The following is a 23,348-nucleotide window of genomic DNA, read 5'->3' as shown; positions in this document are numbered from 1 at the left end:
TCTTCCTCTTCTTTAATGCCTTGAGCCTGTTTAACCAGGTGTCCTACCTCTCCCCAGGTGTCCTGCTTATTCTTCCATTTTCTTATGCCTAATGCTCCCTCTATCTGCAGTGCCTTCCCCATACCTTTGAGCCGTTCCTCTGGTTCCCAAGTCAGTTCTCACTTTGCCTCCTCCTGGAGGCCTTCCTGGCTTTAATGCATACCCTCTGAGCACCATCCTGTTGCACAGCAGTTCAGGGCATATGAATGCAGACATGTTACAGTCTGACATCGGGACCCTTGCTTGATTCTTTGTGGCTAATTTTTCCCCATGTGAATTGCATTAGAGCCCTGGAGCAGGGTCCAGCCAGCCCTAGAAAAGAGCTTTCCAAGTGTCAGGAGGTGTCCTCAGGGTGTACAGAGCAGCAATGTGCCCGAAAGATGGTCAGTCAAGTGAGAGGCAGGTAGCTGCTTCCCAGAGTGGGACCAAGGGGGCCAGTGGCAACTCATGCCCATGTGTCCACGTGGGCCACCCCTTTCCCTGGCAACCACAAATCTGTTCTCTATGTGGGGTAAGTCTTATTCATTTGCAAGTGGTGCCAGGAACTTTGGGGCTTAGGGAGTGTTGTCTTTCTGTGCCTGGTAAGGACACTGAGGGTGCCAGGAAGATGACTGGCTGCAGCTAAAAAAAAAACCGCAAACAAAAAATAAACCAAAAAAGGCGCTTGTATCCTAAGCTTTTAGAAGACCAAACACAAAAATAAAAATAAAGAAACCCAGAATTAAGTAATGCAGTGTAGCGGATCCATGTCTCTCTGAGAAGAAGCCCTGCAGGAAGTGCTGAGCAGAGAAACCAAGTACTGGTTAAGCCCCCTCCCCTGCTGGCGCCCTGGTGTGGCCAAGGCGAGGGGAAGCTGTGCTGCCATGGGAACGTGCGTTTGGAATAATCCAGGGCCCACCAGTGTTTGGGCGAGTGCACGTGTGTACAACGGAATCTGCGGCAGTGCTCAGGCCACCTGCATCGTTCCAGCCCTGCCCCATCCTGCTCTGTGTTCTCAGCCGTGGGCTCTCCCTCTACTCTCTCTCCAGCTTCCTTCATGTGCTTCTGCCTCCTACTTTCAGCACCCATTGTCCCTTCTCTCCAGCCTCCCTGTGCAGACCCTTTTCACCTTGTTCTCTGTGTGTGCTCACACCCTCATCTGGCTCCTCCTGATGTCCTTCTCTGCCACCTCATCAACCAACAACATCATGCCCATTGTTCTCAGAGCAACTCCACACTGCTGTGGCACAACCGTTTATACTCTGGACCCGTGTCTCAAAGCGTGTTCCATAGAACAACGGGTACATGAGATGATCCTCAAAAAAGAAAAAAGGGCTTACTCTCAAGTAAACTTGGGTAATGCTGCCTATTGTAGCCACCTTCTTGGAGACTGTCCATTCAAAACATGAAAGCGTTTCCCAAAACACAAACAACACATTCTCTTAAAAATACCCTGTGTATCCATCAGCATCTTGCAGAACTATAGTTGTATGGGCCAAACTTTTGGTATGATTCCCTAGAGGTGTTTTTCTTGTCTTCCTCCAAAATTACCCTAATCTACTTGTCCCCACTGGAGCCTGGTTCCCCCTGAAAAATATGAGTGCCATCTTCCTCCACCTCAATCAGCAAAGCCTTAACTTCCCTTGCCTTTGAACTTGCCTCCTACCTAGCCCTGTCCTGCCCTGCTTTTGCAGAAGGAGACCAGTGCCTTTTCTAGCACATCAAACCACTCCCTCCCTATTTATCCTCTATATTCCCTTCCTCTATTTCCAGCACCAAAGCCTCAATTAACTGGCAAACAGCAGGTGTTGGATAAGTAAGGGGATGGAGCTGCTGAAAATCCTGCCACTATCTCTATCATCTTTTCAAAATTTTGCTCTTTTTGTCTCCACTGTCTGGGGCCCACTCCACAATGCACCTTGACTTTAGCAAAGGGTTCTCATTCTTTATCTCTACTTAGTGCCCTCTGGAACCTCAGCACTCATGTTAATTATCAGTCAAATCTTACAGCTTCATGGCTCCTCAATCTCCTTGGCGCTGAAGTCTTCCACCTCCTTACTGTAGCCATGCACATTCAAGACCTCGATATGTCTGTCTGTAGCCTTAGCTTTTTACGCATGACCGCTTCTGGTGTTCCCCTATCAGTTGGGGAAGTATGGATATCGGGTAAATAAAACATATGCTGTTCCCTCTCCTTTGAGAACTCACAAAGAAGCAGGCCGTTTTCCTTCCTCCCCAAGTCCTCCCCACTTAATCTATGGATTAGTTCTGTTCTGCCTTCGCTCAGGTTACAGCCTAGCATGGACACCATGGCCAGACCTTCAACAGAGCTCTCATTAAAGCCAAATACCCTGTCACCTACCCTTAAACCTACATCATACCCAGTCCTGCTGTCCATTCTCTAGGAACACTCTCCAAAGATGGTCCATCCTCCTTTTTCCTAGTACCTCAAGTCTACTCTGACCTTCAACGCTATTTTACCTGGAGAAAGTGTCTCCTAGGCAGGCTGAACTCTTTGTCTTTCTAACTTATGTCTGTTTTGTTCCTCCTCTTTGAGTCTACCACAGACAAAAGGGCAGGGGCCCCCCTCTTGTACCTGTCCTGAAGCCTTGATCCATCCCTTGTCTCCATTCTTTCCAGCACAGATTCTCTTCCTTTATGCCTGTTCCTCCTTTCCTTCCTACAATCTTGCAAGTTCATCTTCCTTCTGAAAAATACCTGGCTTGTTCCTGCTGCCCCCTCTGGACTCCATATCCATTCATTTTCCTGGAGGGAAGGAATTCCACTCCCCTGGGTCATCTCCCCCGCCCTCCCCACCCCCCGTCCCCTGCCACCACTTGCCACCATCTGGAACCTTCTGCAGCCAAGATTATGAAACTCTTGTCTCCCAGGGAAGAACTGGCTTCTGCTCAGGAGGGACAGTGCCCCATCCTTCCAAGCCTTTTAGGTAGTCTTTGCCATCAGACCAACCTTGGCTCCCCATGTTTCCTTAGCTCTACTCTTAAACCATCCACAGAAGGACAGTGAGAAAGGCAATAGCTGCAGTTAAAACCACCCAAGAGTGAAAATCTTTCAGGTGAGGTCAACACTGGAGGGGAAGGTTGATAGTGAGGGAGAACCTCCTAGCTTTGAGGAAACTTTCCACTTGATCCCTTTACTTCCTTTTCCCCCTGTGAAGGCAGTTGGGAGATGGAGATCATTTCCAAGGTAGATGAGATGAGATTGGTCATCCATGTACAGAGCCCAGAGCCTGTGGTTTTTAAGGTTTGGAGTTGGGGGTCAGGATCCAACTCTGTGGTATGTGTACACAAATATGGCTGGGTGGGGGCTGCAGGGAGGGGATGGTGGTGGTGAAATATTTTTTTCTTCAGAGCCAAATCTCCCAGTGGCCATGATCTTATTTGACCTTTTCTCCTTGCAGCCTTCTTATTTCTTCCCGAGGAGTATCCTGCAATGAATTGGACTTTGTTTGTTGAGACTCCCTCTGTCTTATGATTTCTGGACCCCACAATCAGAGAGAAACATTATTCATGAACTCATACTTGAGTGGGGTCCTCAGAGGCTTGGAAAGTACCCTTCTTGAAGGCACCGACCTTTAAGCTTGTTTTCCAGTATTGGTGGTGGCCTTGCCAGCCCTTCCTCCCTCTTGCACTAGATCCCTTTATGGACCTGCTCTGGGGGTGTCAGGTGGCAGCCTGAGATCATGACCGAGTTTTCTTTGTGAAATAGCCAGTGCCTATAAGGACACAGTTACTACACCTTAGCTTTGTCCTCATTTAACCTGCATGAGAAACTTGGTCCTGCTTCCTAATCATAGCATCCACTAATGAATAAATTTTTAATCACAGAATAAATCATGAGTAGAAAGATTGAAAAACAGAGGAAAGAAAAAGCAACCATGTAAAACCCCAGCATCCTGGTAGCAAACAATGATCATCATCGCAGTTACTCCTCCCTGCTTTTTTTTTTTAAACCAGATGTTTAGAAGACATTTGTAATCATAGTGTGTACATATGCATTTGCAGTGATTAAGACCTTGAGCATCCTATTTCCAATGAAGATTCATGGGCTTCTCCAGCAGGAGTGACAAGTGGCACTTAGGTAGGCAGGGGTGGATCCTTGGCTGTGTAGACCACACTTAGGTCTTTTCTGTGAATCTAAAAACCTCCTTAGCAATGATGTCCTAGCTGGATGCTTTAAGGGCTTCTCACCACAGTATTCAGTTAACCCTGAGCACTCTGCTCATAGAGGTCTGCAAAGAGAAGTAAACTGGAGGTTGAATTTCCAAAGACCATAGCACTTTCATTGGCTTGTTTTCTCAGTAAGAGCAATTATCACCTCCTTCATTATCATCTCATGTTTGTAGAGAGTACTTTTCAAAGTGCTTCGCCATGTGCCATCTTATCAAGTCTTGCAGCAGCCCTGTAATGTAGTCATCATTATTTTCATCTGCATTTTGCAGATGAGGCAACAGAGATGTCGAAAGATTTGCCCGAGGTCATGAATCTAAACTCCATGGCCTTGCCCAAGGCAGTGACCAGATTCCTCTGGGCACCATCTTTCTGCCTGTTTTATCTAGCACTCAGGCAAATTTTTTTCCTCTGTGGCACAGTTTCTAGCTGGTTTTTCTTAAACACCCTTCTCTTCTTCTCTGCAGGGGGCCGTGATAAGCGAGGTGGACCCATCCTGACCTTCCCTGCTCGCAGCAATCATGACAGAATAAGACAGGAAGACCTGCGGAAACTGGTGACCTATCTGGCCAGCGTGCCAAGGTAGGGTGAATGTCCTGCAGGGGAGAGAGGGGGAACCTGGCCTGATGTAAGTGAGCTGGAGTGAGCCTCCATCCCTGCCAGGGGCCTGGCTGTTTCTGCCCTTGGAATGGATTCTAATTATTTCTGTTATGTCAATACCTATTGTTCACCTCATTCCCATCATTCCCATTGTTACTGCTTGGATTCATATGAACAAAGTGGAAGCTGGATGTGGGAACCATGGGCAGAGGTGAAGGTCCCAGGCTTAGAGGACCAGGAAAGGCCCTGGAACAGGTGACAGTGTGGCCTGGGGAGCAGGGATGGGAAGCCATTCTTTGCCTTGGGGAAATGGAAATTCTGGCCGATTCCACTTTGGCTTGTGTAATGGATTTTTTCTAAAACCTCTGGTTTTGAATACGTTTGTGGCTTTTAGAGTTTAGGGCAAATAGCTCCACTTATATCATTCAAGAGGCAGCCTTCAGCTCAATCTAGGTCATGCATTTTCAATGGGGGCAATATTGCCTCCAAGGGGGATGCAAATTGGTTCTTGTGTATGACACACACAAAAAACTTTCATGTATTAAGCACAGCTAAATATATAATGCATAAACATATATACAATATATTCATGCTATTAAAATCTCATTGAGGGGTGATTAAGGAAAAAAGTATAAAAAGCCTCTTTTGTGGCAGGATGATGATTTAAAAAAATGATTGAGAAACACTGGTTTCTGAGTGTTTCTAGGTGGTGTTGCACTCAGAGGGTGGCAAGGGAGACGTGCTAGGGACATGGAATTTATCTTTTAAGAAGGTGGAGGAGAGGCCTTTGCATGGTTAGAGCAACATGGAATGTGAGAGCCAGAAGAGCCCTGAGAAGTAATCCAAGCAAATACATGTGTTTTACTTAGGAAACAACATCTGTATGGGATTGGAGTTGCTTATGGGGTGGTGTTGGTCAGTGGCAGAGCTTGGTCCAGAGCCCTCCTGACTCCCACCCTAGTGCTCTCCCCATCCTTGTTCATGGTCAGTGAGAACTCTGTTCTCTGACTTAGTGGGGTTGGAGTCTGTCAAGTGTTTGTTGTGGCAAATAAGAAGTGGTGCCTGGGGCTTTTAGAACTTTCATCTTGTCTCTCTGCATTTTATAGAGGGATCCGTAAATTGTACAGAGGAGCTCTGCCTTTGTGGGGAGACCTTGGATAATTGTTGAACGTGCTGATTAAGTTCTTGAAACAGATGTCAATTGAGGCAATCACTGCATTTGAAAGAGCTATGGGGGAGACACATATACAAGGACTGGTGGATGGTGGTGGGCAGGTGGTAAAGGGGATTTAAGGGCAGTCATCAAATGCTTGGAAGAATGTTGAACAGAATGAAGAGCTCTGAGCAGAAGGCTGTGAACAAATAGATGTCGAATGGTAGCTTTTTTTTTCTTTATGATAGCCACAGAGAACCAGAAAAAAGAAGTCTTAAGCTCCAATGAAATGGACTTAGGTTATATCCAAAGAAGAGCTTCTAAACTATGAGTACAAGAGAGTTGAATAAAGAATAAAACAGAAGGTTTTTTTTCCCGTAAGAGGTCTTTATACAGAAGAAATATTCCCATCTGTCTTGGAGGCAAGGAGATGGATTAAATAACCCATGATTGATGTAGGTAATTTAGCAACTTAGCCATTGAGGGGCTAAGCAGTTTTAAAAGCATCTTTCCCAAGTATACTACTAACAGGCATAAAAACAGGCATTTCCTAAAGCAATTTACAGGAAGAGTTTTCATGGGGACCCATGACAGACTCTTAGTTCTTTCAGAGTCAGAAGAAATTTGGGATCCTGAAGGGTATGTTTTTCTTTCTGATAGGTTTATCACACCCCTGAAGCTAACGCACACTCTTATTTTCTTTAAAATAGTAAGTAAAAGAATTGGAAGAACATTTTCTTAATTCTGACTGTTAAGCAAAGCTGGGACAAAAAGGATTGGAAGCAACTAAAAAGGAGATTTCTACTAGGTAAAGGGGAACAAAACTCAAGAAGAGCTGGGAGGAAGGTCATGAAAAAGTATAAACAATAGGTTATCACTGAAAGAGCATAGTAGATGCAGGCTGTTTGCTTCCCTGAGGGTAGTCCCAAGCATTGCATCCTAGGCTCCTGAGAACAGAAAAGATTCACAGGTTCTGGCAGGTGGGAGGCAAAAATGCTGTTGCTACTTTCAGTAGGAAGAATTGTTCAGAGATGCATGCATCCCTCCCAAGGGGCCTGTGTTCACCAGGAGTGTGTGTACCTGGCAGGCTGAAGAGCTTACCAACTAGTCATGCCCACCCATCACTTCCTAGTTCTGTTGGCCACAAGTTCACACATGATGACTGTTGGAAACAAAACCTTGAACAGGGTTATTCCAATGACAGTGAGGTCTGGGGAGGAAACTGAAGCACTTAGCACGTCAGATAGTGTTTGCCATTCTTCTGCTTAGCCCTGGCTTTGGAAAGAAAGGAATCTGTAAAAATGAACAGCTAGATTTAGGCAGGTGACACTGATTAGAAGAAATCGACTATTCTGGGTCATGGCCAAGGAGGCTATAAAGCTAGGCTTCTGTCAGGTGGAATGTGCTCTTCAGACTGGAGTAATCACCCATGGGTGACACTCATTTATTCAAGCATTTATCATTTATTTATTTTACAAATATTTAGAGCCTCTATAAGCCAGGCCGATTTAGGATTCATGGTGAGCAGGAACAGACATTTTGAGAAAGTTAGGAAAAACCTAAGTATTTCCCTACCGAGTGCCAAACCAGTGACCATAAAGACAGCACAGTGTATAACTGTGCTGGTAGCATAGGGATGAAGCAAGAGAAGACAAGCTAACAGGACCAGTAAATGATGAAAGAGGATCCCAGAATCTAAGGAACCAATCCACTTGATGCCCATTTTGGGCACTGTTATATTATAGAATAGGTGATTAAACAGATGGTTGTGATAATTTATGAGTTATTACAGTGTGCCCTTTATGAATATGAAGGGTATGATTTTCTTTCTGGTAGGTTTATCATATCCATGCAGCTACTGCATACTCTAAATAGAAAGTGAACAATTAAAAGAACTTATTTCTGACCTGTTAAGCAAAGGTGGGACAGAACATATTGTAAGTAATTAAAAAGGAAAAGGTTTCTGCTAGCTAAAGGGAACAAAACCCCAAGAGAGTCTGGGAAGAAGGATGGTTGTATGAAATGAATGGGAAAAAAAAGTCCCAGTATAATGGGTGAATGCCAGGTTATGTCTGGACCACTGCATTCAGTCTGCTTCACGGAACCCTGCCAACTCCTTCTTAGGAGCTATGTGGACCAGTTAGAATATTGTCAGGAGAGCAGCATACTAAGGGATCCACAAACTATGTTTCTGCAGTTGGAGGATGTTTTCTGGTGGGGGTGAATATGGAAGAAAAGTGATTCCTGACTTCAGGTATCAGGAGAGCTGTGCTGCCCCTAAGAGGCAGGAGCAGGCATGGTCTCTGTTGCATCAATGGGTAGAAGAAGTTAGAGAGATCAGAACTCTGAAGTGGAGAAACAATCTGCCCAGATGGGAGCTGTCCAGCACTACTGCTGCTGCCTCTGGAGAAAGTGAGCTTCCTGTCCAAGACTCCTGCAGTGGGTTGGAGGCTGGATTATATCATTTCTAAAGAACTTTCCTGCCCTGAATTCTGTGTTTCTATGATACTGGGAGAAAACACATCATAGAAATCTATAACCTCAAAACAGTATTACCATCCCACAAACATACTCTCTTTCTCAAATCCCCTAAATTATTTAAGGCCTAGAATTTCACTTCAGATCTTGTGTATATCTTAAATTCCAAGAGAACTCTTTTCCAGTCCCCTTGCATTCTGGATGGAGCTAAACATGATCCTAGAGTGTGACTGTTTGTGACAGCAACAGTTACTCTTTTGGAATCCATGTCAGCCTGAGATGAGTCCTTTCCAACTTCCCTTTTTGCTCCTGATGAGTTTGAGCATCTATCTCCTGGGGCTTCTCCAAGATTTCTGTTATCTTATTTTGAGGAGTCATGAAGTTAGGGTAGGAAGAAAAGCCTTAAAAGTCTCCTAATTCAACTTTCTGATAACTTCATTCACTTAATTCAACAAATATTTATTGAATGCCTACCATAAGCCAGGGCACAGTTAGGGATCTTGGTAAATTTGTGTTATCTTTTCTCTCATCCATCCTATACTTATCTAACTTTTTTGTCCTTCTGCCCTGATATCTGCTTGTAATTACTCATACATGAAAGGAGTGGAAAAGAAATACTCAGAAACGATCAGTGGATGAGTGTCCCTAGAAATTGAGAGACAAAATCTAGGCTGAGAGTAAGCAGTTGCCCAAGCATTACTCGTAGTATGGATAGTCTACCCACTGTGATTATTGGGAGTTGACCATATGCTTGGAATAGAAATTTCTAAGTATCTAGTAAAGAAATCCCAGGTTATTTTTATTGCATTGTATTCTTCCTCATCTTCATTGTTATCCTGCTTTGTCATGATCAGCTTTCTGCGGCTCCTCTGGGCACTGATTCTTAGCACTTTGATGTATCTGCCACTTATTAGCAATGCTGCTGAGATGCTGAGTGTTCTAGCAGGAAATGCAGGTATCATACCGGTGAGGAAAAATGACAAGAAATAAAGATGGGATATTCTGTAATGCCAATCAAACCAACGTGCCAATATTCAGCTTATTACCTGATAATTTGTTCTTGTCCTACAATTTCAGCAACAGATAAATTGGGCTTATAGCCAGCACTGTCTTTGTGCAGTGTCACCAGAAAATAGAAATAAATAGAGAGGGCCAGAAAGTTAAAAGATGAAGAGGTGAAAGCTGCAAGGATTTCCTCCCACTGTATTCAGCACGAGAGAACCCAAGCTATGGAATCTGTCATCACTGAATGTGTCTGTTGTAAGGGCATGTTGAGATGTGTCGGTGGTATCTTGCCCTTTGCTCTGAAAGTGAAAATGAAAGTTGCTCAGTTGTGTCTGACTCCTTGCAACCCCATGGACTACACAGTCCATGGAATTCTGCAGGCCAGAATATGGGAGTGGGTAGCTGTTCCCTTCTCCAGGGGATCTTCCCAACCCAGGGATTGAACCCAGGTCTCCAGCATTGCAGGCAGATTCTTTACCAGCTGAGCTACCAGGGAATCCTCATCAATTAAAGAAGACTGCAAAGAGTAGTGATGTAAAGCTTAGAAAATAGAGCCAATGAAGACATTTGCCTAAAGCTTATCCTTTTCCAGATCCCTTTTAAATTTATTTTATTGCTTATGAAAAATCTTCATAATTCCTATTATACTTACCACATTCTATACAAATTTCTTAACAACCTCAGTTAAGTGTTCCTATTGTTAGGTGTACACAGTCCAAGCATTGAAGGGCAAATGGTGTTCTACTCTGCTGCTAAGGAACATAACATCACAATAGTAACAACCATTGCCAGTAATCACCTTCCTTGGAGCCGTACAGACCTTCACAGCAAAGGGAAGAGAGGCATCTTCAGATCAATGGAAGACACTGGGGTTCAGATCCCAGATCTACCACTTTTGAGTCAGGAAGCATATGACCACTCCAGCCAGGTTATCTGAGAAGAGTTTAACAAAGACACACTTTACAATGCTGCGGGTGGGCAACAGGGAAAGCAGCAAGATTTGAATTTTCAAATTATCCCAGAGCTGGCAACATCAGGGAGGCAAGACATTATGACTTCTAGGCCTGAAGGGGCAAGGTAAGGAGAGGTGCATGGAATCCACAGAGATAGCTGTAGGAGAGGGCCACTTGACAGGAACTGTGGCCTTCAGTAGAAAGCTGCCAACAGTGATTCCATGATGGGGGATAAAGGAAGTCAATATTCTTGTTTCAGCCTTCCCATTCTCTGGCCTCCTGTCATTGTTTGTCAGTTACGGAATGCAACCAAAGCCAGTGACAGGGGGCTCATTGAGGCATTCCATGTGGGTCAGCTTCCCAGGACATCAGGGTAGAGAGGAGAAGATGGAGGATGGACTCATAGGGGCAAAAGGAAGATATTTAACACAGGGTGAGACCTTGGGCATGTGACTCGATATTTCTGAGTCCAATATTCTGATATTTAATTTGGGAAAAGAATGTCCGTCTCACAAAGGTGTTGTGGAGAAACCATCTGGAGAAACTACAAGCTAGTGCTTGTAGCACTCAGAACTTAATAGTCTGTCTCCTAAATGGTGGTGGTGGTTTAGTTGTGTCCAACTCTTGCAACCCCATGGACTGTAGCCCACCAGGCTTCTCTGTCCATGGGAATTCTCCAGGCAAGAATACTGGAGTGGGTTGCCATTTCCTTTTCCAGGGGATCTTCCCAACCCAGGGATCAAATCTGGGTCTCCTGCATTGCAGGCAGATTCTTTACTGACTGAGCTATGAGGGAAACCCTATAAGCATAAATATATATACATATATGGCAGTATTTGCTACATGTGAAGGAATAGATGTAAATGTATGTGTAAGCTATGAAGCATGCTCATCTATGCATGATAATAAATCGAATACCTGAGAGCCCACCCCCACCTTCAGAATCAGAACATCTCCTCTGCTCTTGAAGCTATCTGTGGCCTTTCCCTACCCTAATCCCACCTACTTCCTCCAGAAATCACTATTATCCTGAGTTTTGTATTTATCCTTGTCTTTCTTTTTCAGTATAGTTTACCACATGTTTGCATAAACAATATATTATTTAGTTTTGCGTGGTTTTGAGCTTTATAAAATGATATTATACCATACTTAGTTTTTTGTGACTAACTTTTCTGATGACTTCATGGCTAAACAGTGCAAAAGTTTGTTTTCTTTGGAATCCCAGCTCTATAACTATAGTCACTATAATCCGCCTGCAGGGCAGGAGACGTGGGTTCAGTCCCTGGGTCGGGGAGATCCCCCGGACAAGGAAATGGCAACCTACTCCAGTATTCTTGCCTGGGAAATTCCATGAACATTGGCACCTGGTGGGCTACAGTCCATGGAGTTGCAAAGAGGTGGACATGACTTAGCAACTAAACAACAACAGCTTCTCTGAACTACTGCGATTGTGACAACATAGATAAATTGTAAAATATAATTTGGAGTTGAAAAAAGCACTTAATGCATCCAACTTCTAGAACTGATCTAGTTAGTAATAAATAAATGCTAGCCAATATTATCATCTTCAGAGCTACATTATTGCAGATTATAAGTATTCTGTATACGTTATTTTTCACAGAATTTTGAGATGGATATTATTTGTTCCCATTTTATGTATGAGGAAACTGAGGCTCAGAGAGATTAGATAACTTTCCTGTCGACACACAGCCTGTGTGATTTGGAGCACCAGAACCTGAGCTTTTATCCACTGACTAAATGAGGAGGCCCGAGTGAAGGAGGCAGTGGTGATAGAATGCAGGGGACAGATTTGAAGAGAGAAGGGAGGTCGATCCTGAAGGACAGACTAAGGATTGAAGGAGCAGGACAGTATGAGAGAGTAGTAAGGAGAAGAAGGGCAGATGATTGTAATTATGGTGGGCAGTGATGTCCCATCAAACCTGTGTCATCCAAGATACTCTTTAGATTCTAAGTATGAAGGTTGTTGCAGGTGGGAAATGCAGGTGGTGATTGTCTGAAGCCCAGGTTTCTGCTGGCCAAGACACCGGTGGTGACTGTGGATATGCGGGGTAATGGAGGTGGGGGGTGGTGCCTCAAACTTCCTCTCCCACGTCTTTGTGCTCAGTTTTAGACACACAGTTCTATTCATTTATGCTCATCTATGGATGACAGTCAACTGTTTCTCAGTGTGAATTACACTAAGGGATTACACTGTGAAAAAATTAAAGCACTGAAGACCTTGGAAGCTATTTAAAGAGATGAGTACAAGTCTGTAGTAGGGACCCTGAACATATAAACTGGAAAGGTGGGGGTGGCCTCTACTGTATTCTAGAGTGCTCATCCTGTTCTGTTTCCGTGGGTCTGAGATGTTTCTTTCACTCAGTCACCTGCCTGGAGTGATCTTGCATAGCTCTGATGTCAGAAGCATGATTCTGGCATTACTCAGCAGTCAGCTGATAGGCATTTTGAAGTTAGTTCACTTTCTTGACCATGCCACTGCCAGACTTGGCAGGTGTATGTCTATGCTGGTGTAGTTCTGAGGCAGAGGGCCCGGGGGGTGGGGGGGGCGCTTGTGGAAACCCTGAAGAGCCTGCTGTGATGCTTCAAATGCAGAGACAAGCATTTGTGATTCCCTGGAGAACAATAACCTGGACAATCAGAGGCGGAAACCATGTGGTCATTAAGTAACTATGAGAAGCAGCTCTCATTATTCCGGAAATGCTTCCAGTAAACGCCTTTAGGTGATGAATCAAGGACCCAGCACTGGACAAAAGGATCCCTGATGGAGAGGGGAGTGTTGTTTTTTCTTCACGTGCATCTTCAATGTGACCCGTAGAAGGGACTTTGGACATTGCCACTGACTTGTTGGGAGTGGAACTGTGGACTAGTAGAGGAGGAAGGAGTGGCCTCAAGGACAAATAGGGATCCTGGAAATTATGCAGAGTGTTCCAGCCCAGGAAGGATGAACCCCTGAACCTTCCCCTCTGGGAGGAGAAATGTACATGTAGCTGACAAATTTCCTCACCTATAAAATAGGCACAGAGATATCACCAGACATAAAGGTAGTGGTAGGGGAGGACATGAAGGTAGGGGATCACATGAGAACACATGTAAGGTACCTAGCCAAGGTCTTGGCACACAGCAGGGGCCGATGGCCTATTTCTTTTCCTTTTCTTGCTTGGCAGTGGGGACCTTGTTTTGTTATTTGTCCTTCACTGTGTCTAGCACAGCTTTATCAAAGTCAAGTTTGTCTGTGTAATAGCTCAGTCATGTCCAGCTCTTTGCGATCCCACGGACTGTAGCCCACCAGGCTTCTCTGTCCATGGAATTCTCCAGGCGAGAATACTGGAGTGGATTGCCATTCCCTTCTCCAGAGGAACTTCCCAACCCAGGGATCAAACCCTGGTTTCCTGCATTGCAGGCAGATTCTTTACCATTTGAGCTACAGGGAAGTCCTACATTGGGCCCGTCCCATGAAAGTCGCTCTGTCGTGTTTGACTCTTTGTGACTCCATGAACTATACAGTCCATGGAATTCTCCAGGCCAGAATACTGGAGTGAGTAGCCTTTCCCTTCTCCAGCGGATATTCCCAACCCAGGAATTGAACTAGGGTCTCCTACGTTGCAGGCAGATTCTTAACCAACTGACCCTTAAAGTCAAGGTTACAATGATGGTTAAGGTTAGAATAGAAGCTAATAGGAATAGTAGTAATAATAGTAATAAGATCAGTATCATTTAGGAGTATCATCATTGTAATAAATACTGAATGAATGAATATATATATACCTAATAGTGTGATAAAGTCTTGGCCTCTTTTAAAATTAGAAAACTATTTATTTATTATAAAAATAAATGCAGAAAATAGAAAAAAATTTTAAGTCACTTGTAACTCTACCCTCTAGAAATAGGAACAATTAGTATATTGACATTTTTCTTTCCTATCTCTTTTCATTGGAGATTTTGTAAAGCAGAATTGAATCGTATTGTTTATTTAATTTTGCTTCATGTTTATCCCACCTACTATTATACCCTAAGAAAATTTTCATAACATTTTATGCATAAAAGTATATCTTTGGATACACCATATTCTAATTAACCTTATCATTAGATATCCAAGTCATTTCCAAAAACTTCATTGCTGTAAATGACTCTCAGTAAACTTCTTTGTGTATGAACCTTTGTCTACATTTTAAATGGTTTAAATGATTTCTTGGGGATAGATTCATGGCAATTTTGGATTTTTTAAGGCTAGTGATCCTCATTGCCACATTTCTTTCCAAATTTCCCAATTTATAGTTCCAGTATGCCTTGCTATAGACTTCCAAGTCTTTTTATTTCTCCAAATTTAAGTTTTTACACTCCTCACTGACCAGAACCCCCTGTGAAAACGTTGTTATTACCATCATCAAGAACCCTAATTTAGGGTTATGCACTTAAACCTATCCCTGGATTTGAAATAATAAAAGAATTGGCCACAGGGCCTGCCCTTTGGGGTCGTCCAGAGTAGGATTCCTTTAACTTGCCTAAACTAATAGGAATGTTAAAAGGGGGACCATACATTAAAGTTCAAATCTGATAAGAAATCTGTGATGACTTAATTGTTTTTTGCCCTTGGTGAATCTTTTGTTTTGCCTCTGGGTATATTTCATCTCCTTGGCTGGTTGTGCAATGAGTTCCTGGCTTGGCACAAAGTGATAGTTAATCTCCTCTGTTCTCATCTGAACTGAGGTCCTTATCTGCCTTCCACTGAGAAAGTTAGGTCTCCTTGGAGTTTGTTTCTGGGCAGCAATGTTGAATGAGCCTCTAAAGCTTAGATGGGGTCATTTGCTCTCTTTCTTGGGATTCAGAGGTCTATGGCTTACCAACAGCAGGCTGACTAGGAAGCTAATGTTGCTGTTTCCACTTAGATTAGGTAAACTTATGCATTGCAAGTGAAATAAGTTCCAGTGTATTCAGGTTTTTCAGGAATTCATGCTGGGAAATCAGGATGATTTAAATTTCATTCAAATTCATTTGTCTGGAATGTTGTAAGTGAGGGAGATCCCTAAATATGGATACTAGAGAGAGAGCTTGGCATTGAGGAAGAAGGATGCATTTTTCACTTTGTGGGTTCCAGATTTGGGGATGTTTCTCCCTCCCCATTTGGGGCTTTCCTGGTGGCTCAGACAGTAAAAAATCTGCATGCATTGCAGGAGACCCAGGTTTGATCCCTGAGTCAGTAAGATCCCCTGGAGAAGGGAATGGCAACCCACTCCAATATTCTTGCCTGGAGAATCCTATGGATTCTGGGACTCAACTTTCTGTAGCCTGGCAGGCCACAGTCCATGGGGTCACAAAGAGTCAGACACAACTGAGCAACTAAGCATACATATTCCCTCTCTCATTATGTAAATATTTTCAACATGTTTCTATTTCTCTCTTCACCTGTCATTGGTTAGGTTCTATCAGATGCCCCTCACTGGTATTTGGGGTTGCGTATGTTTCAGTTCTGTTCAGTCACTCACTCGTGTCCAACTCTTTCTGACCCCATGGACTACAGCATGCCAGGCTTCCCTGTCCATCACCAACTCCCGGAGCTTGCCCAAACTCACGTCCATCGAGTCGGTGATGCCATCCAACCATCTCATCCTTGGTTGTCCCCTTCTCCTCCTGCCTTTAATCTTACCCAGCATCTGAGTCTTTTCTAATGAGTCAGTTCTTCGCATCAAGTGGCCAGAGTATTGGAGTTTCAGCCTTAGCATCAGTCCTTCCAATGAATATTCAGGACTGATTTCCTTCAGGATTGACTGGTTTGATCTCCTTGAAGTCCAAGGGACTCTCAAGAGTCTTCTCCAACACCACAGTTCAAAAGCATCAATTCTTCGGTGCTCAGCTTTCTTTATGGTGCAACTCTCACATCCATACATGACTCCTGGAAAAACCATAGGTTTGACTAGATGGACCTTTATTGGCAAAGTAATGTCTCTGCTTTTCAATATGCTGTCTCAGTTCAGTTCAGTCGCTCAGTCGTGTCCGACTCTCTGCGACCCCATGAATTGCAGCACGCCAGGCCTCTCTGTCCATCACCAACTCCCGGAGTCTACCCAAACCCGTGTTCATCGAGTCGGTGATGCCATCCAACCATCTCATCCTCTGTCGTCCCCTTCTCCTCCCGCCCCCAATCTTACCCAGCATTAGGGTCTTTTCCAATGAGTCAACCCTTCGCATGAGGTGGCCAAAGTATTGGAGCTTCAGCTTCAACATCAGACCTTCCAATGAACACCCAGGATTGATCTCTTTTAGGATGGATTGATTGGATCTCCTTGCAGTCCAAGAAACTCTCAAGAGTCTTCTCCAACACCACAGTTCAAAAGCATCAATTCTGCAGCGCTCAGCTTTCTTCACCGTCCAACTCTCACATCCATACATGACCACTGGAAAAACCATAGTCTTGACTAGACGGACTTTTGTTGGCAAAGTAATGTCTCTGCTTTTAAACATGCTATCTAGGTTGGTCATAACTTTTCTTCCGAGGAGCAAGCATCTTTTAATTTCATGGCTGAAATCACCATCTGCAGTGATTTTGGAGCCCAAGAAAACAAAGTCTGTCACTGTTTCCATTGTTCCCCCATCTATTTGCCATGAAGTGATGGGACTGCATGCCTTGATCTTAGTTTTTTGAATGTTGAGTTTTAAGCCAGCTTTTCGCCTCTCCTCTTTCACTTTCATCAAGAGGCTTTTGGTTCCTCTTTGCTTTCTGCTATAAGGGTGGTGTCATCTGCATATCTGAGGTTATTGATATTTCTCCCGGCAATCTTGATTCCAACTTGTGCTTCCTCCAGCCCAGCATTTCTCCTGATGTACTCTGCATATAAGTTAAATAAGCAGGGTGACAATATACAGCCTTGATGTACTCCTTTCCCAGTTTGGAACCAGTCCTTTGTTCCATGTCCAGTTCTAACTGTTGCTTCTTGACCTGCATACAGATTTCTCAGGAGGCAGGTAAGGTGGTCTGATATTCCCATCTCTTGAAGAATTTTCCACAGTTTGTTGTGATACACACAGTCAAAGGGTTTAGTGTAGTCAATGAAGCAGATTTTTTTTGGAATTCTGTTGCTTTTTCTATGATTCAGCAGATGTTCAGCAATTCGATCTCTGGTTCCTCTGCCTTTTCTGAATCCAGCTTGTACATCTGGAAGTTCTAGGTTCATGTACTGTTGAAGCCTAGCTTGGAGAATTTTGAGCATTACTTTGCTATCACGTGAGATGAGTGCATGTTTGGGAGGCATATATTGGATGCTGAAACTTCATGTTATGACACTTCAGTTTTGTTGAGACTGCCTTTATTATATATGTATGAAAGTGAAACTGTTAGTTGCTCAGTCGTGTCCAACTCTTTGCGACCCCTTAGACTGTAGCCCGCTAGCCTCCTCTGTCCATGGGGTTTTCTAGGCAAGAATACTTTAGTAGGTAGTCATTTCTTTCTCCAGGGGATCTTCCCGATCCAGGGATCAAATCTGGATCTCTTGCATTGCAGGCTGATTCTTTACTATTGGAGCCATTAGGGAAGCCTTATAGATGTATAAAATGGCAACCTACTCCAGTAATCTTACCTGAAGAATTCCACGGACAGAGCAGCCTGGGGAGCCACATGGGGTTGCAAAGAGTCATACACGGCTGAAGTATTAACCCTTTACCCTTTACACACTCTGGCAGTTTAGGTATGCTGCCGCCAAGTGGTGGAGTACATTAGCTCAGCTGCCTAGAAGATAGAGATGGTTTGTATGGTTTAGTCGCTAAGTCATATGCAACTCCCTGCCACCCCAAAGACTGTAGCCTGCAAGGCTCCTCTGTTCATGGGATTTTCCAGGGGAGAATACTGGAGTGGGTTGCCATTTCCTTCTTCAGGGAAGATACAGGTGGATTTTGTCAAGGGCTCAAAATATTATGCTCTCTCCTCCTTAGACCTTAGATTTTCTAGGCTCTACTTTGTAAATTTTTATTGAAACATTTAAACTTAAGTAATCACTAAGTTATAATTATTTTTCCTGAACTACAGAGTAAGTTTAATATTAAATTCCCTGATAGCTCTGTTGGTAAAGAATCTGCCTACAGTGCAGGAGACCGTGCTGCAATTCCTGGGTTGGGAAGATCTGCTAGAGAAGGGATAGGCTACCCACTCCAGTATTCTTGGGCTTCCCTTGTGGCTCAGCTGGTAAAGAATCCGCCTGCAATGCAGGAGACCTGGGTGCAGTCTCTGGGTTGGGAAGATCCCCTGGAGAAGGGAAAGGCTATCCCACTCCAGTATTCTGGCCTGGAGAATTCCATGGACTATGTCCATGGGGTCGCAAAGAATTGGACCTGACTGAGCAACTTACACTTTCACATTGAAATATTAAATAACGTTTGTAGAAATCTTTAGCTTGAATATGTAATAATTACCAGTTGACACTGAGACTTTTATAATAATGCTATTTTGGGTGAAAATGCTTAAATAATATAGAATCTCTATATCAATTCTTCCTTTTATAAAATAAAATCCTTTTATAAAAAGAAAATCACTCCTATTGGTTTGTCTTCAGTCTTAGATAGACTTGAAGTCACAGTGCCCCAGGCATACTTATCTCTTGAAATTTCTACTGTCTCCCTCACTGTTTGCATTAGCCACAAACACTGAAGATTGAAGTCTTAATTTGTCTTTTCAAACCTTCCCTTAAAGATTCTATTTTTTTCTCCAAACATGGGAAATGAGAACAAGAAAAACATCACCATGTAGGGCTTTTTGGTGCTAAGAGTATAATCCTGGTGTATATACTTACTAGTGTGGGAAACTTCTATGCCAGTTTGTCACTGTAGCTTTTATTATAAGAAGGAGGTTTCCCCCTTACCTGTTTTACTCCACCTTATCTCTTCTTGGATTGCTTTAGATAAAACAACTTTTAAAGAATTTCTCTCTTGAAAGTCTGGCATCACCTATGCAGAACAAAATACTTTGAAAAAAATTGAAGAAGACTTTTGAAACTAGAAAACCCATCAGGTAGTGGTGATGGGTCCCCTGTCTTCCATGAGTTCTGATTATTCACAAAGCTTTCTCCCTGATAGATGGAAAACAGCTTGAGGGCAGGGTCAGTGGGTCTTGTTTGGCTGGAAGTTTACAGAGCAGCACCTTGCAAGTTGGCTGAATCACCTTAGACTGGGAGAGTCCCAGGAGAAAAGGGCAGTGTCTCACACTCTCATCCCATCAGAGCCATGCCAACCTCTCTTTTCCAGACTTCCGAAGTCACTGAAGTCAGACCCAGGTCTCCTTTGGGATGTCTTCTTTCCTCTGTAAGGAGCTGTACCCACAGAGGGGCCCAGGCCGGGTGGGTGGACTGGCTCCACTGCAGAGCCTTCTATCAGATAACAGAGTGTGGAGGAGCATGCCAGGGAGCCGGGAGAGGATGCTGTCTCATCAACAAGAGGTATTCCTGTTTCCATATCGAACGAGTGTGACAGCCAGCCCTTTTTCTTCTGGAACCCAGACAGGAGCACTTTGTCAGGGCCACCATGACTCAGCTAGGTCGAATGTTTTTCCGAGTCACTTACTGACATCATCCAAGTGTGCACCCTGATGGTCCTGCTCCCTCTTTCGCCTTCTCTCAGGGCCTCCCTCCTCTGCCCACCCCCCACCCACCTTGTTCTAGGTCAAACAAGGACCAGCTTTGGTTTTGAGAACTATTGAAAAACTCTAAAACCAATACATTTTTCTCCCTCTTATCTCAGACTGTTTCATGCAGTCCTGAGCTAGAATTTCATGTTTACAGTGCTAGCAATTTGTGTGCCAGGTTTTGCATGGAAACTCCTCTTGGCCTGGTGCTCCAGGCAAGGTTTGAACCTAGTGCTCTGACACTGTCCACCCTGATTCCCTGTCCCAGAAAAGACTGTCCTCTCATTTCTAGACTGGAGGCAGTTTTCCTTTGCAGGAATCTCAGGCTTCAGAACTTACTTTTTAAGGAAGAAATTCCCTGGTTTGGACCTGGAGGAAGGCAGGAACCATTCCTCCCCCTGACCTAGCCCTGATGGGGATTAGGACTCCTGCAAATCAGTCCAGATTTAAATCTGTGTATAAATGGGACAATTGTTTAGTTTACGTACACAACAACTTAGAGATGATGGTTAAATAATCTTCTGGCTTTTTCAGGCTGAACTTGCAGACTGAGAGGGGACCTAGTTCTTGCCCTTGGAAAAGCTTGCAGTCTGGTAGAGATTCTAGGACCCACTGGAGAAAACAAACTAAACGTTTTCTAGGCAGTTGTTAAATAAGCATAGCAGTTCAATGGATGTCATCAGAGACAGTTTATTGGATGTATAATCTGAACTGAATTTCAAAAGAAGTAGATGGATTAGGATCCTGGAATCTGAGGCAGGAAGGGATTGTAGAGGTCAGCCAGACCAACCCCTTCACTTTAAAAGGGTGGAGTGCTATCCAGAGAGTGTGGCGAGATGCTGAGGGTCACCTAGCTGGCCAGTGGTGTTGCTGGGGCTGGTGGTTACAACCTTGAACTGCCCCTTGACAGTCACTGGGGTCAGGGCCTCCCTGGGGTCTTGTGTGAAGGAATTATCCCCTTACCCACAAGCTCGTAGAGTCTCTAAGCTAGCTGTGGGTGAGGGCAAAGGCATGCAGGAGCCCTTCCTGTTTAGTTTAAATTCCAGACATGTCCCACTGCCTTGGCTTTCTCCTTTGGGTCTCCACTCCCTCCCTCGCTGCTCTCAGGTTTACACCTGTGCCTGAGCATTACCAAGGTTTTCCACCATGGAAACCACAGAGACCCTGGCTGGTGTCAGAAGGTAGAAGGCTGGGTGAGGCCACCTGCTCAGCACCAAGTGAAGCTCCTGCATCGGCAAAGTCCAGCGGACCTGGCCCCGACAGTGACTGTAAAGACAGCTGAGGGGTCTGTGCTGGTGGGTTATTTGGGCATTTGTCTGTATGTACAGGCAAATAGCAGTGGGCTTTCAAGAAAGTGATTATTACTTAGGGAGGAGAGGAGGCGTACGCAGGCAGTTTTGACCAATGATTATTTCCTGGAGGAAGTGTGTGGTTTATTAATGAGGATTCCACCTGCCCTGCTAGGAAACTGGAGCCCAGCTGGAGAGAAAGGGATCCTCTTGAGAGCGTGAGAGAGGTGGGGATGCAGTGAGAGTAGGAGGAAGAGTGGTGATGGCAACAGAGATTGCAGTGAGCAAGGAGTCCCTGTTCTGTGGGTGGGGTGGCACATGGCATACTGCTGCAGCCTCTCCTGGGTCAACTCTCTTCTCTGTCTCCCGGCTTTGGAAAAGCTCCCTGTGTCTGATAGTTGGGGTGACTGAGACACCGTGGTAAGACAGATTACAGTCTTTAGAATGTAGATTCAGTCTTTGGCCTACCTATACTCACAGATGTATGAGCAGTTTATAATGATGCATGTTTTTTTAAGTTAAAAATGATGCCTGATTTTTCACCTGGCCTGACTATGGGAAAGCGCAGATGGTGAAGGCCAGAGGAGCATGGCCTTGGGGATGGTCTAGGGAGGGGAGGGGGGGGCTGTGTGGAGAGGTTGCTGTTTTTGGCTTTCATTCTTTCTTTCCCTTGGTTTCCATTTCATTTCTGTTTCATATTCTGAATGCTCTAGAAGGAGGGGGTGAACAACTCTATGAAGGAGAATAGGAAATAGGACAGGAGGCTGAGGTTGGGAAATGGAAGTGTCAATTTCCATCCCAGCCCCCTGAACCCGCCCCTCTGCCACCTGCTCTCTCTAGCCAGCCAGCCTCAAACTTTTAGGAGCAATGGTTCTGGTGCTTCTCCCAAGTTTCCCAGCTCCTTTTCTCCGAGCTGAGAGTAGCTTCTTTCAAGTGCCCTGCCCCAGACCAGTCTGGCTTAGAAAGCAGGTCTCTTTTTTTGGTGAATGGAAGTTGTGTTTCAGAAGCTGTGAGACTGTCAGGTAATAACCTGGTAGGTTAACACATTCAAGGTTTATATGCAGCTGACCAGGCTGGCCCCTACAGGAACCTTCCTTTGGAAGGCTGCATCCTTTTACTTTGGTCTTACTGTCAGCTGGGCCATTTCTGGAACTCGTGTTGGGAGGTCCTTTCGGTCTATGGCATGCTCCTTTGATTATCTGTAGGATGGAAAATCTTGTTCTTTTTGAGCTTTTTTGGTTTTTTATTTTTACAAAGTGTTTTTAAAGACAGTATTGAGGATAAGTCAGTTTGTGGGTACAGAGGTCTTGCTGTGTTTTTTAGGCCATTGACCTGTTGCGTTATGGCCATACTTGGGGATGTGGGAGTAATCTTGGGACCTGAGTCTTCACCACACTCTGTCCATGGAAAGAAAAGAGAATCGGCTACATCTCTGCCCCTGGCACAGCTGCAATCAAAATATTTTATTTCTTTCCTTTTTTTAAAAAAAAATGAGTTTCATTTGGGTGGAATTAGGCAGAAAACTTTAAAGCAGTGGAAAACATAAACCTTCTTCATTTGGACTCCATTGCGAGGTCTACCTAGGATGCTGAGTTGGGCAAGAGTTGGCTTGGCTTCTGGTAGTCAAGTGTGGGAAACTGGCAAGCGGGAGCTCTTAGACCCAGAAACAGGCAAGCAAATCTCTAGAAAGTTTATTGTAGGGGCACTTAACCATGGCTGCATGTTCAAATCTCCAGGGAACTTTTAAACACTGCTGAGCCGAAACCGTAGACCAATTAGTCAGCCTCCCCACTTTACAGAAAAAGGATTGAGACTTTGTTTTAGGATAAAGGATCATTTCTGAGCTTTTCCCTGTATCGCTGGCATCACAGATCAGAGGTGCAGAGGCAAAAGATGTGTTGCTAATTGGGTAGAAAAGACACAGGTTGTTTGGGATAATCATAACCTGGAAAAGTGGACAGAGAGTGTCTTCCAGTAAATCAAAACAAAATACAGAAACAAAACATAAAGAATCCACCTGCCAATGTAGGAGACACA

General features: G+C 44.3%; 1 protein-coding gene across 7 annotated transcripts in view; it reads left to right on the top strand.

Annotated features, from left to right (window-relative positions):
- The window catches only part of KALRN (kalirin RhoGEF kinase), a 683,494-nt gene that overhangs the window by 201,435 nt on the left and 458,711 nt on the right, over positions 1–23,348 (top strand). For all 7 annotated transcript variants that reach the window (XM_081571703.1, XM_081571704.1, XM_081571705.1 and 4 more), the window contains exon 3: positions 4,676–4,790. In XM_081571703.1, coding sequence (XP_081427829.1) covers positions 4,676–4,790 — 115 coding nt within the window. The remainder of the gene's footprint in view (positions 1–4,675; positions 4,791–23,348) is intronic.

Source organism: Giraffa tippelskirchi, chromosome 2 (assembly GCF_054371585.1).
Source record: "Giraffa tippelskirchi isolate mGirTip1 chromosome 2, T2T-mGirTip1v1.2.pri, whole genome shotgun sequence".
Classification (NCBI taxonomy): domain Eukaryota; kingdom Metazoa; phylum Chordata; class Mammalia; order Artiodactyla; family Giraffidae; genus Giraffa; species Giraffa tippelskirchi.
This window is presented reverse-complemented; position numbering and strand designations above follow the sequence as displayed.